Genomic DNA, 14,198 nt, shown 5'->3' on the forward strand with positions numbered 1-14,198 from the left:
AACCATCTAAGCATTATTGTGTGTGCATTTTTAAATTACAAGCAAACATCACATGCATGTAAATTTATTTGTCTTGTATTATAACTTTGTGCAACACTAACTCACCAAACATGTCTAGATAAACCTTCATTTAGTGCATGAGAATATGAATCTATATCCTAGCTAGTTCCCACTTCATGTCTATGATGGAGGAGATATATATACAGGTGGTTGTGCTTGATTTTCAAAGAAACAACAATATGCTTATGAAACAAAGTACGTAGTATAAGCAGGAGATACGAGGTATTATTTATTAATCATATATATATATATATATATATATATATATATATATATATATATATATTATTTATTAATCATATATATATATATATATATATATATATATATATATATATATATATATATATATATAGAAAAAACAATAATATAAAATTTCAGTCAACTACCACCTATTTCATTTCCTTGGGAAAATATCCATCATTTTGCCATTACAAATATTCAACGTATTAACAAAACCAACTATTTACTAATATATAAAATTTACTAAGAAAATAACAAGAGAAAGAATAAAAAGTCTAACTAACTCTGCTCTCGTCAGATATATATAGTAAAAGATAATATTTAGTAATATCGATATTAAGCTCTGCCTCACTAATCAGCTATTTACATTGTTTAAAAAAAGTGGTAGAACTACTAAACCAATAAATTGAAATTGAAATTGAAATTCAACCCAATCACATATTCACATAACTGAGCAGGCGTTGGGATTCTCATCACTGAACATCTGGGGCGGGTGAGAAAATTCGGGTTCATGCCAATAATCTGCAACTTGGTGACTATAGCTGCTTTCCCCTTGCTGCCTTGGGTCATAAGTGTATGCTTGAGCGCCATACCCATAACCGTAAGGGTTATACTCCATTTTGTTCACCTCTATTTTCGTTACATTTTCTCCCTTTGATGCATTCCCCTCACCCCCATCTTTCTTTCCTCCACCTTCCTTTTTCTCCCCGCCTCCTTTACCTTTTTCCGATGATCCACCACCACCACCACCTTCTTTTGGTTTTTCTGATGACCCACCACCACCGCCTTCTTTAGGTTTTTCTTTTGCTCCACCACCACCGCCTTCTTTGGGTTTCTTGTCCCCACCAGCTTTGTCATCTTTCTTTGCAGGAGCAGCAATCTCTACGTTTCTCTTTAGCTTAATATTCAAGTAAGGCAACATATCTTTCATGTTCATTGTACCCTTAACCGTGATCACATCTTTTTGTAAGTCCACATTAATATCTTGTACACCTGCCAAATTAAACCAAACATTAGACACTTATCAACTAATTATATAATATTAACAATTTTTCATTTTTATTTTATTTAGAGTTGGAAATAACCCCCCGATTTTACTAGAAAGTTCCTGCTTAACAAATTAAGTTAGGTGCTTTCTTTTTGACAAGCGAAACACGCTTAATAAAATTGAGAGGAAGAATCAAATTTTGTTTCTATGCACAACAAATGCTGCCAGATATAGGAAGGTGAGACTCTGTACCTGTACCTGTACCTGTACCACATAATAGCATTTCAATTCCAAATTCTACTATTCTAAACATAAGTATGGAACAGGACCACTTAACTTATTGCAAGATTGGTTTATGTCATTATGTAAGAGCACCCGGTAATCCAACGCCTAGTAGATATTTTTCTTAAAATATCGCTAGTTATAGTACTACTAGTCTACTACGGAATATTTATAATTAGAAATTTTAAAATAATAAAGAGAGGATGATGATTGGGTAGTGAAGCATGCCAAAGTTTAAGATCAAAATCACTCACCATCACACTTGCCAACAATTTTCTTTATTTTTTGAGCACATCCTTCGCAGTGTACCCTCGTCTTCAATAATACGGTAGCCACTTGAGGCTGCAAAAATAAACCAATTCTTTTTAATAAATCAAATTATTAAGGATTTAATGACGATACACATACATCATCATCTTAATATTTGCCACTAATTATATAAATTAAAAAACCCACATCAACATCAAATATATAAATTATGGCTGATAAATTTTTAGAAATAAAAAACATACTAAGATGATTTCAATTCAACAAATACATCACTATCATACCTTTGCACGGATGAGCTAGCAAGTGTGTTACAAAATTATAAATTAAACAAAGAACAATATGAAACCAGTTTTGTATGAAATCGATTATTATTATTATTATTATTACTATTATTACTATTCAAATTGTAGTTAAACTAATCCCACCAATTGTTATTACGTACTCAGACTTAGAATCGTTTCGTTTCGTCTTGTCCACACATGAATCATGATGATCTCCAAGCCAGAACAGATATAATAACACGACAAATTTTGCTGTGCTTAAATATGTAATCCACTTTAATTATTAATTTGATTACGTAGATAATCATTATTAGTAGAGTGGCCTTATTTGAATGGAGGAGAAAAAAACAATAACAAAAACTACCTAACTAATTAAAAATTAATTTGCTTAACAAAACCATATCCTTTTGGCATGTATGAACTTGGACCTTCTGTTGGAATGTTATTGTCTACGGAAAGCAATAGAGATATGGATCAACTTAAGTTGAAATGGATTTCCGTTCATCTAAAACTAATAATAATCACGTTGACAGTGTAATGTGACAACGGATTATTAATTAGTGACATGATAACTAAATTCGGGTTGGGGTGTAAAATACGACACTAGTTAGGTTTCTTAAATCCATTCTCCTCAATTGATTTCAAACGGAGACATCATAGCTAGGAAACTTAAGTTTGAAGCATTCCCCTCACTAAATTAGTAATTTCTATTACTGAGTATTCAGGAACAGACGGAGTATATCTTTATTCATAGCTTTTTTTTTTTTTTGTTAAGCACCCGATTCACCCTTGTGGCTAATCCGGATTCGGGGCAAGTTCTGGTGGATAGATTTCAGTCCCCTCCCAATTGTTGTTGCGGGGGATCGAACACGAGTTATCCCTACCAAGTTCAGCCCCAATCACCATTGAACCAACAGACAATTGGTTATTCATAGCTTATTTGCATGCTCCGTCCACAAAAAACTCCTACCGTATTAATTAGATAATCTATTGGCATTTTTAATTCCTGACATTCCTCAAACATGGCATGTTATTTGTCATAAGTTCCTAAATCAATACCCAAACAAATTTAAGAAATATGTAATTTGTCATGAATTTTAAATCACTACTAGTACATGTACAACTGTACAAGTATTATTTTAAGCATTGTATATTTGTATTTAATGCTTTAAACATGAAACAAAACGCATATTCCCTTTTAACTCTCTTATTTTAATTTATAATTTTGAGTATTATGAGTTAAACTTTGTATTGATATCGATAAGTGTACACAAAATTAACACGATTTATACAAGCAAGACTGCACAATCAATATCATTATTTCATAGAGTAGAAAAGTTGAAATTGATATAGATACCAAACATACACTAGAATCGAAAACATTATGTTCAAAACATGGTCTTTTTTGGTAGCCATGGAAATTAAATAAGGGGGGAAACTGGAAAGTCAAAACAGAGGAGCTCAGACTATAAAAAAAAATTACCTCCTTGGGCTTTTCCTGGGCTTTCTCCTTCTTATCCTCTGACTTCTTGTCATCAGATTTCGCCTCTGACTTTTTATCATCGGCTTTTTTCTCACCGCCATCGGACTTTTTCTCACCTCCACCACCATCGGACTTTTTCTCGCCGCCGCCGCCACCGCCACCTTCCTTGTTAGAGGGCTTGTTTGGTTGGAAAGATAATAGTTCCACCTTTTTCTTAGTTTTCTCCTCCACCCTCTCCTTGATCTTTACTGGGTCCACCTTTCCAACCACCGTCAGTTTGCCTGCTGAACAATCTGTCTTGACACTTTCCACTCCTACAATTTTACACGCAAACACACCTTTAGCAAAATTTACAATTATCTGCATTAACTACTACGGAGTAATTAATTAAGAATAAAATATTCACTGATAAATAAACGCATTGATATGCATAATTAACATTAAGAATTTTGATTAGGCATTAATAACGGTCAAAATTATCAATCAATTCGGAAAATTTCAAGAGTGAAACGGAAAAATAGGAAAATGAAACAACCGGCTTAATTAACACAAAATTAATTAAAATTGAATTTTGCGAGAATTTTACCATTGAAATTCTTCATTGATCTCCGGACCTTCTTAGCACAGCCTTCACAATGCATGTCAAACTTCAAAACGACGGTGGTGGATCCACCATCTCCACCGCCGCCCTTTTTCTGTCCATCGTTCTTCTTCTGATCTCCTTCTTTCTTCTAAAATAAACAAAAATACATCAATTTCGTGTATGAAATTTCTTTAAAATAACTCCATGAAGAAATTAAGAGAGAGAATGAGAGGGAAAAAACTAACCTCACCCATTTTCTGAATTTTTACAGTGAAGAATGCTTCTGCTAATTCTAGATTATAGAAAATTTGAGCAGTTTAATTTTGGGAAGTTAGAAAAAATAAGGGGTTGTTTGTTTGGAGGGTAAGAAAACTACTCTAAAAAGAGAGGGAATTAAATCTTTGGAACGAACGAAGAGAGTATCTAATTTTAGGAATATATATAGGTGAACGAAGGAGGAAATTTCCTAATTATTTATTGCACCTTCTATTTATTTTATTAATTTATTTTATTTAATGTTTAATGCTAGCTTAATGTTGTGGCTCATGCGTATAGTACCTTTTTATTCACCGTTTAAGGCGTCTTTATTATTTTTAATTTCAATAATAATTCAAAGATATCAATGGATCATATACTACTAGACTAGACAAGATCACTGGACTAGTTAGTACTAGTAGGCAAGTAGGGTGTCAATTCGGGTAAACAAGTGGAGTGGATAGGGACTATTCGGGTCTAAGTTTGTATATGGTTGAATTCGGATCGGGTATAAATTAGGTTAATCTGTAACAAGTAGGATCTAATTCTTGTAGGATACTATTAGATTTGGGTCAACTCGTTTCGATTTTAAAAGTTCTTTTGATGGGTCAAGGGTTGAGGTAGACTTAAATTAGTTTAGTTAATTTTGGTTTCAGGTCGATTTTGGGTCGGATCATTTTCATTTCGATTAGTTTGAAGTTCGGGGGCAGTTATTATAAAGTAATTGAGGCGTTATGGGAAAATTCTCTATATATTGTGTCATTAACGATTTGTAACGGGTTATTCTTTAGATCGAATCATTGTTAGGTCACTTGCTTACTTTGATCAATTGCAATTTATAATACGATTATATAAACTACTCGGAAATTAAAAGTAAAATCGTTTATTAACTATCCATGCGTATATAACCGGATATGGAGAGTACAATGCATAAGTGTTAAAAGAATTGTTGTTACTGTAATGAGTGATAGACTAATAAAATCGGGTCACTAGTTATATCGGGTCGGGTCAATAACATTTCAGGTCTAGTCAGGTATTTTTTGGGCCTAATATAAACAAGTTCGGGTTCTCTTTAAATCGAATACAAATCGTGGTTCATAACTTAGTTTATCGAGTCTAGATCCAGATTGACTTCGGGTCGGAAACAACCAGTGACGGTTGTTGAGTACGGAGTAATATATTAGAGGGTGCAATATGTGATTTTTGTATTTTTAGTGGGTGTATGTGGTCAAAATATCTGTAGAAAAAAAAAACTACATATTCTCCAATCTTATGAATTTTTTTTACAAAAAAAAAAAATCTAAATTAAATGGGGTCAAATGACGTACACCACAACCAAATACAGAGTAGTTAAATTACCTCCGTGCATGGACACAAGCTAGTTTCTGGTCTGTGATTATTCGAGCCTGTTCGATTTTTATTGAGTCGGATCGAGTACGAATTACACTAGAGTCTAAAATTTCTCAGGTCAAAACCGGTCGGTAAAGTTTAGGTACAGATCACTTGACGACTCGATCAAGTTTCTTTCTGACATGCACCACTACTGTACTAGTATTAGAATTAGACGTATCTATAAGACTATAAGGTTAAAAATATATTATAAGGTTAAAAATATATTAGTACGGACTAGGGACTAGGGTGTGGTATGTAATAGTCAATCCACATTTTTGTTGATCGTTTTGTTTGCTTTCTCATATGTAAGGAACACAAAGTTGAATGTGGACAAGTTTCAACTAATAATTAATGTCTGAGTACAACAAAAGTCTTAACTAGACTTATTGATTTGTCCGATTATTTTCCTGTACTCCGTATAAGCTATGTGTGGTGTTTTGAGGTTGAATTACGACTCTTGATTTCTTTTAACACATTGTTAGACCTTGTTCGGTTCACCTGATTTTTTTAAGACATAATTATTTACTAATTGTTTTATTTTTTTGGTTTAACATATTTTATTTACTATGGGTGTGTTCTACTCAATTAAATTTAACTTATTTTTCTAAATATAACATAATTTATCAGAACTTACTATAACTTATCAAAACTTATGTTTGTTATAAATTCTCCTTGTGTACGTAGCTTTTATTTTACTTGTAATAGGTGGAGATACATTGAAAAAAATAGGACTTAAATTTACTTTCACTAATTACAACTTTTTTTTTATTGTATGAGATTACTTATTTTTATCGTTTTACATGTATTACAAATGAACTTTGCTTAAAATTATTTAATTAACCAGTGATATGAACATCTCTTTTATACAAAGGAACGTCCAAGATGGTGTCAAAAAAGTGATTGTTTATTTTAACCTTTACTTAAATCAGAAAAATAAAAATAAATTAAGCACAAAAATATTTGGAAATTTTGTGAGAAAACACTTTTTAAATTACAGTTTTTGTGAAAAAAATACCTTTTACATTTTTTTTTTTGAGAAAACACCTTATATGTTTATATTGTTTAATAAGCATACCTTAAGCTCGGATTGCAACCATTCAAGTTTTCGGACATTGATTTTGACTTTTTATCTCCAACTATGTGGGTCGGTTCCTATGGTAATTGTTAATAGTGTCATCGCCTAAATATTTGGAGGAAAAAATGGAAATCAATTCATGGAAACTTAAATTTTTTGTCGAAATCCGACCTTAAGGAGTGTTTATTAAACATTATTAACATACAAGGTGTTTTCTCAAAAGTTTTAAAAGGTGTTTTCTCACAAAAGTTATAATATAAATGGTCTTTTCTTACAAATTTGCCAAAATCCCTATTAAATAAAGGAACAACTTAGGCGACGTCCAGTAATTGTATTTTACCATTTATTTAAATCAAAAAAATCATAATATGTATAAGAGAATCAATTTAAAAGATATTTACCAAAATTACAAAATATTAAAACTATAAAAATTATCAATAAAAAAGGCAAAAAATAATTACCAATTGAATATAACGTACTGTGTGTGTGCATTTTTATATTACAAGCACGCAATGCATGCATAGAAAACTTGTATTTTACGAAGTATATTGCAACATAAAATGGAATCAATATAAAATATATTCACCAACTCATCAAATATAAAACTAGAAAAAAGTATCAATAAAAAGGACAAGAAGCAATTCACCAGATAAATATTATTGTGTGAGCATATTTAAATTATACTAGGTTAGGCCCCATACAACGCACATATATAAATAATTTGTTTTTTTTTCATTCTACACTAATTTGTTAAAAAAATCATCAAAAGGTCTTGCGCGCACAAGGTGTACAATAAATTTATTGTACACCAAGATAACTTTTACCCATTTTTTTGTAACTTTAACTTAGTTTTGATTAACTTTTACATTATTAAAAAAAATTTGATAGATAAACATTTTAAAGGGTTAAATGATTAATTTTATGCATTATTAGTGATTTTGAAGAAATAAGTTTTATTAAAATGAAAAAATTTATCACTAAAAAAATATAACTTTTACATATATAACCTTAACTTTTAAGCATTTTAAGTCAACGTTTACTCCGGTGTACAATATTTATTGTACAACCCTTGTAAATAAGAATTTGTGAAAAATCATTACGTTTAATAAATCGCTTTGTCAAGAATTGATGGGAACAAAAAAACTAATTAGTACCATTTATTCAAGTTAGAAAGTAATTAGTACTATCCCTTAAGAAAAAGTAATTAGTGTTATCTTAAAAGTTTAGGGTTTCAATAAAAATGTTTAAGGCGGAAAGAAAAAGAAAAAAAAAATTAGGTTCAGTTATCCGTTGCTTTTGTCAAACGTTACCTAATATTATGTTCAGTTACTCATAAAAGCTACTAATTTTAACGTTTGATAAAAGCTATCAAAACGCTACTTTTACCGCTAACCGCTACCTAAACCGCTACCTTGCCAAACACTTACAAATTTTACAAGTAGCATCTTGATTAGGTTAAAACGCTACCCGCTTTACAAATTTTACAAGTAGTATGTATTAAAGAAAAAATTTACCAACACGGACGATACACGCGATACTAATACTCGATATGTCCCGGAATACTCATATATACCACTTTCCTTAAAAAGTCATCCCGAAATACTTGAATTGTTTTTATAAATGGCATACTTTTTAAATTTTATATATTATTTCTCTCACTTACCTAAGTTCACACGTGTATTCTAATATCTAAACAAACATTAAAAAAATCACCCCTACTCCCACCACCCTCAAAAAGTTAATACATTTCCCACTAACTAATTAAAAGGATATTCAATATCAACTAATTAAAAGGAGTATTACCTAATTAAATAATAAGCTAATTAAATTGCCTTAAACTATGTGAAGGTCAAACCAGTGCGAGTATTCCGAGACGGAGGGAGTAACATATTTAACAGGTAAATTTTGGCCGAGGACTATTTATAGTGGAGGCTCCTTTAGTCATGATCGTCTTGAGCTTAGCAAAAAATTGTACTTGATAAATCATTATTTTCCTTGAACTTATTTTATCTGAATTTATCTGGACTTAACATCACACGTATGAATTTGTTTTTCCTAAAATAAATGGAAATAAGGAGAACAAAACAAAGCTTTATAAATGACACGCCATAGTTAAAACCGATGAAGTCAATTATTATTTTTTGTGCATGATGAAGGTACGTTCTTTTCACCTGAAGTTAACTTATATTATTTTACTAGTTTAGGGCCCGTGCAATGCACGGCTACCACTAAAACAATTTATTATTTTAATAGTAACTAAAAGACTTGTGATATTAGGAAAACATGAAAGTAAAAAGTGTTGTGGGGTTTTTCCGGTGAGATACCTGGGAGGTTTCTTGGTAACTTTTACAGATTAAACAAGATTGTATTTTTATAGAGAGAGAAAGTAGAGAGAAGGCAGAGCAGTAATTGCTCTAGAATGTATTGATTGTGACCCTTTTTTCTAGGGAAGTGGGAATATTTATAGTACTAGGTTTTTGGGGGAATGACCTAATATTCCCCTTACATGATTGGCTGGGGAATGGGAGGAGGACACGTGTCCTTTCTCCTTACAATTCTCTGGCCTCTTTTAGCAATAGTGGGCTGTTTGGGCCTATTGTGCTTAGTCATTCACTTGGGATACATACTAATTAAGCCCCTTTCCAGGTATAGGTTTTATACATACATTTATACACACTTAAATACATACACTGTAGATACCTAGATTAATACCCATGCCTCGGAGTAGACTTCGTATGATTTCTGCTTTAGGGGGCGCAATACGTGCCATGTGTCACGTCCTCATTGGTACACGAAGGCACGGTAATTTTGCCCACAACATTTGCCCCTCAAGAAGGGCATTTCTGGAAATACATTCCGGGTATCGCTTCTTGACTCTTGTTTTGCATCTTCATCTTTGGGTCAGGTGTTGAGATGGTGACACGTGTCACCTTTCTCCATTTTGCCCCTCCCTATATATAGAGGTGAGGGGGGGTAAATTTCATTTTTTACATTTCATTTTCACAGAGCTTTCATAGGCGATTTCCGGCGTGTTCCTACCACCATCAGGCGATTTCCGGCCACCAGGAGACTCATCCTTTTCCTCGTCACACTCATCCCGTTCTTCGCGAAACTCATCTCGTTCTTCGCGAAACTCATCCTGTTCTTCACCAAGTACTTCGCAGATCTTTCAAGGTTAGTTTTCGCCTTTCTTGTTTTTGTTATCCTCTCGTCATTTTTCCCTTTGTTAGCGGCCGACCTCTTAGTACTAGGTAAGGGTTTAAAGGTTTTATTTAAGATTTTTCCGCCGTTCATCTTTTGTCGGGGCGGACGTCCAATCGCGTCTTTTTCTTCATTGTTGGTCACCCCTAAGCCGTGCTTCGTTCACTATGCAGAAGGCATGGCTAGAACCAAGCAAACGGCAGATCCGACGCGCCTGCGCTTGCGGGAAGAAGCATCGACACCTCCTAGGGAGAGATATTCTTCCACCGCCTCGGCAGTCGACGAAGAATTTGCCGAACTCTTTCAAGAGATCGACGAGTACGTCGAGGCGGGGGAGCAGGCGGCAAGCTCGTCGGAGGGTACAGCGAGCCAGGCAGTGGGGGAGCCAAGCGTCGCTCCATTGTCATCGGCCGCCGAGGAACAAGAAGCTGCTCCCCAGCTTATTAGGCCCAGAGGACGGGAGGAGGCCCAATTGCTTCCGTCAGAGATTCACCCAGACGTGGGCTGGATGCGGTGGCTAGACAGGCACGGAGCCAAGATGAGGGATGACCTCTGCGTGGGGGAAGGGTACCAAATGCGCGTGCCGGCCGGTCTGGACTCGACCGTCAGCCTGCTTGCCGAGGGAGAATTCCCTGTGTATGCCGCGTCAATCAAACTCGGCATGAGATTCCCTCCACACCCCTTCGTTGTGGAGGTGTTAGATGGTTTCAATATTGGGGTGGCCCAGCTGACCCCCAACTCATGGGCGGATATCTTTGGCTACATTGCCAAATGTGCATTGAACGACGTGGAGCCGTCCTTCAACGCCTTTCTGCATCTGGTCTCCCTCTCTCGTTCCCCCAGTGCCGCCAAAGGGTGGTTTAATCTGAGCAGCCGTGGTACCTACCAGACAGTGGTCGGCAAGCTCAGCAAGTGGCATATGTGGAGGAAGAGGTGGGTCGTGTTTTATACTGACGACCAGGAGATGTATGAGAGAATGAGCCGTTGGAACTGTGACGCCAACTTCATGGATCGTGACGAGCCCCTTCCCCCCCTTACTGCCGAAGAGTGGGATCAGATAATGGTCCTGTTCAGGGCCAACACTTACCACTTAACAGTGGATAAGAGTTTCCATGTGCCGGCCGAGTGGTTGCCGCACATTAGCCAGTTTCGGAACGAGGCCTTTCTAGCGGCCGTAGGCTTAGGATATTCCATGACTCGAGGTTGTATGCCAATTTATGTGCCGTTCTGCGTTGGTCTATTCATTTTTTCTAACTTTGGATTTCTTTTGTTCACAGAGGAAGGAATGAGCAAGCTATCGGCGGCGGATATTGGGAAGGGCGATATGACCGATTGGATGGCGGACATCTATGAGGCCAAGATGCAGAAAGCCAAGGCCGAGTTGGAGGAGAAGGTGAGTATTCTTCTTAGGTTGTCGTTTTTTTTTTTTTTTTTTTTTTTTTTTTTTTTTTTTTTTTTTTTTTTTTTTTTTTTCTTTTTGCAAGTTAAACTTCTCCCGTCCAGCGTCTATAGTGGACGTCTTTTTAGTGACGAGCCGATATCCTGATATCTGACCCGTGTTTGCTAAGGTAGGCCTCGTCACTTTTTATTGACGGGCCCCTTAGTTAGCGTTTTTTCAAGTGACTCGTGATTGATAGGGTACGCCTCGTCATTTTTGGGACGGGCGTCCTTTTTAATGACGAGCCACTTTTCTGCGATTGACTTGCCCTTGATAAGGTACGCCTCGTCATTTTTAAGACGGGCGTCCTTTTTAATGGCGAGCCACTATTTATTGAGTGACTTGTGATTGATAAGGTACGCCTCGTCATTTTTAAGACGGGCGTCCTTTTTAATGACGAGCCACTATCTTGTGAGTGACCTGTGATTGATAAGGTACGCCTCGTCATTTTTAAGACGGGCGTCCTTTTTAATGACGAGCCACTATTTGTGAGTGACTTGTGATTGATAAGGTACGCCTCGTCATTTTTAAGACGGGCGTCCTTTTTAATGACGAGCCACTATCTTGTGAGTGACTTGTGATTGATAAGGTACGCCTCGTCATTTTTAAGACGGGCGTCCTTTTTAATGACGAGCCACTATTTGTGAGTGACTTGTGATTGATAAGGTACGCCTCGTCATTTTTAAGACGGGCGTCCTTTTTAATGACGAGCCACTATCTTGTGAGTGACTTGTGATTGATAAGGTACGCCTCGTCATTTTTTTAAAACGGGCGTCCTTTTTAATGACGAGCCACTATCTTGTGAGTGTCTTGCGATTGATAAGGTACGCCTCGTCATTTTTAAGACGGGCGTCCTTTTTAATGACGAGCCACTATCCTGTGAGTGGCTTGTGATCGATGAGGTACGCCTCGTCATTTTGAAGACGGGCGTCCTTTTAAATGACGAGCCACTACATGGTGAGTGACTTGCGATAGATGACGAGGCCTAATATTTGACTGTCCTTTCTTTTTTAGCAAGCTAAGGACGCGGCTAGGGCGTCAGGGAAGAAGAAGGGGACGACTCTGTCCCAGCTGAAGAAGAGAGCTGTGCCGGCTGGCTCGGAGACTCCGAGTACCTTCAAGAAGCCAAAACCCCTACCTCGCCGTCTCGTGAAGAAAGACGAGTCGAAGGTTGCTGAGGGGGGATGCCCTGATGACGAAGAGATGGGCGTGGACAAGCCGTCTCTGGTGGTGGACTTGGTGGAGGACCCTCTTTCGGGAATCCCGGCCGACGTCCGCTCTCAGATACCGGCGGAGGTGGCCCGCCGAGCTAGGTCTTCGGGCGGTAAGTATTATTCGAACGTCGTTCAGACGTATCGAGCCTCCTCTGGCAGTTCTTCTTACTCTCCGCGTCATCCTAAGGCCATTGTTTTTCCTATAGCCAAAGACAAAGGGAAGGATGCAGCTGCTGCCGAGGATGAGAACGTACCTGCTACTCCACACTATTCGTCAAAGGATAGGGTGGCTATATGCCGCAAGGTTTTTAAGGCCGTCCCCGCTGAGTATGTTGCTTCTCTTCCTGGCCGCAAGACTGACGCCCAGTTTGGTGCGATCCAGGCCACTCTTCTCGACGTAAGTCTATTTCCAACTTGCTTGTACTTGTCTTCCCTTTTAGAGTCATTTACTAATATGTAGCTTCTTCTGCAGTTGTTCTGCCGCATGGAATTCTGCAAGAGCTGGAAGGCCCGCACTGCTGAGGAGCTCAAAGCTCAGGTGGCTGAGTCCACCCACCATGGTGACTATGCGTTCAAGTCCATTGAAGAGGTCCGCCTGCAGATGCAGACGACCATAGACCTTCAAGCGAAGGAGGTGGCTGCGTTGAGATCTGACAAGGCCGAGCTGCTTAAGAAGATCTTGGCGCAGGACAAGGACATGGTGGCAATGGTCGAGGAAGCCAAGACAGCGGCGGCGGAAATACGGGCGCTTCAGGACCAGTTGCGGGAGTACCCTCAGGTCAAGGAGGCGGCTGAGGAAGCCGAGCATCTTCGTGGGGAGCTAGAGACGGCCAGATCGCAAGTTCGCACCTTGCGTGAGCGTCTTCTGGAATCCTATGATCAGGGGGAACAAGCGACCAAGGACGCTGTTAAGCACGCCTGGGAGAGCCACATGTCAGAGTATGATCTTGGGTGGTTCCAGCGGCGAATGGAGCACAGTGCCGCTGTGTTGGCTGCTGAACGTCTTGGTCAGCCGCCCCCTGAGTTTGTATCATCTGATGACGAGGACGATGCGGCCGCCCCCTGATTTGCTTCCTTTCCTATTTTTTTAAAAAATTTTATTCAAGCGTTCCAGTGCCTAAGGGCAAAAACAATTAGGTTGTAAAGTTTTGGCGCTGATGGCGTCTGTATCATTGTGCCTGCTGAGCACACAACAATTCTCTTTCTTTTTCCTGGTCAGGAATTCTGAGCTACTTTCACACGCCTTTCTACGGGCGTTGTTTTATAAGTAAATAGGTTTTTTGATGTTTCTCCTATCTCGCATTTACTTGCTCTTCATAATTTGATTATTCCTTGATCAATAGGCTTAATAGGCTTAATCAATAGGTATGATTGCCAAGGTGCATCCGAGAGTACACTACGCACGTTAATGCCGCAGGCAACTGAGTAGGCGC

General features: G+C 37.4%; 2 protein-coding genes and 1 long non-coding RNA gene across 5 annotated transcripts; 2 read left to right on the forward strand and 1 right to left on the reverse strand.

The window, feature by feature from the left end:
- Positions 1 to 577: 577 nt before the first annotated feature.
- On the reverse strand, positions 578 to 4,677 carry LOC110786948 (heavy metal-associated isoprenylated plant protein 6). 2 transcript variants are annotated; one of them, XM_021991532.2, is made up of 5 exons: positions 4,436 to 4,677; positions 4,194 to 4,338; positions 3,608 to 3,921; positions 1,828 to 1,915; positions 578 to 1,296 (listed from the first exon to the last, which is right to left on the reverse strand). In XM_021991532.2, exons 1-5 carry the CDS (start codon positions 4,442 to 4,444, stop codon positions 746 to 748), a joined length of 1,107 nt encoding a protein of 368 aa, XP_021847224.1. In that variant the 5' UTR covers positions 4,445 to 4,677; the 3' UTR covers positions 578 to 745. The 2 variants fall into 2 exon arrangements, with proteins under 2 accessions (XP_021847224.1, XP_021847225.1); XM_021991533.2 differs by having other exon boundaries at positions 4,194 to 4,335; positions 4,436 to 4,622.
- Positions 4,678 to 9,950: 5,273 nt separating this feature from the next.
- On the forward strand, positions 9,951 to 11,583 carry LOC130460949 (uncharacterized). The gene is made up of 2 exons (XR_008921187.1): positions 9,951 to 10,086; positions 11,391 to 11,583. It is a non-coding gene; the product is annotated as an uncharacterized lncRNA (long non-coding RNA).
- Positions 11,584 to 12,489: 906 nt separating this feature from the next.
- Positions 12,490 to 13,886, forward strand: LOC130461086 (uncharacterized). 2 transcript variants are annotated; one of them, XM_056829016.1, is made up of 3 exons: positions 12,494 to 12,875; positions 12,972 to 13,162; positions 13,238 to 13,886. In XM_056829016.1, exons 1-3 carry the CDS (start codon positions 12,755 to 12,757, stop codon positions 13,829 to 13,831), a joined length of 906 nt encoding a protein of 301 aa, XP_056684994.1. In that variant the 5' UTR covers positions 12,494 to 12,754; the 3' UTR covers positions 13,832 to 13,886. The 2 variants fall into 2 exon arrangements, with proteins under 2 accessions (XP_056684993.1, XP_056684994.1); XM_056829015.1 differs by having other exon boundaries at positions 12,490 to 13,162.
- Positions 13,887 to 14,198: the final 312 nt, after the last annotated feature.

The sequence above is a fragment of the Spinacia oleracea genome, chromosome 5 (assembly GCF_020520425.1).
Source record: "Spinacia oleracea cultivar Varoflay chromosome 5, BTI_SOV_V1, whole genome shotgun sequence".
NCBI classification, from domain to species: Eukaryota; Viridiplantae; Streptophyta; class Magnoliopsida; order Caryophyllales; family Amaranthaceae; genus Spinacia; species Spinacia oleracea.

Coding starts and splice junctions, on each gene's coding strand:
- LOC110786948 (XM_021991532.2), bottom strand. Junction 3,922..4,193: donor ATCAATGAAGAATTTCAATG/GTAAAATTCTCG, acceptor GTAAAATTGTAG/GAGTGGAAAGTGTCAAGACA. Junction 1,916..3,607: donor CCCAGGAAAAGCCCAAGGAG/GTAATTTTTTTT, acceptor TTATTTTTGCAG/CCTCAAGTGGCTACCGTATT.
- LOC130461086 (XM_056829015.1), top strand. CDS start 12,755: ATGGGCGTGGACAAGCCGTCTCTGGTGGTGGACTTGGTGGAGGACCCT. Junction 13,163..13,237: donor TCCAGGCCACTCTTCTCGAC/GTAAGTCTATTT, acceptor CTTCTTCTGCAG/TTGTTCTGCCGCATGGAATT.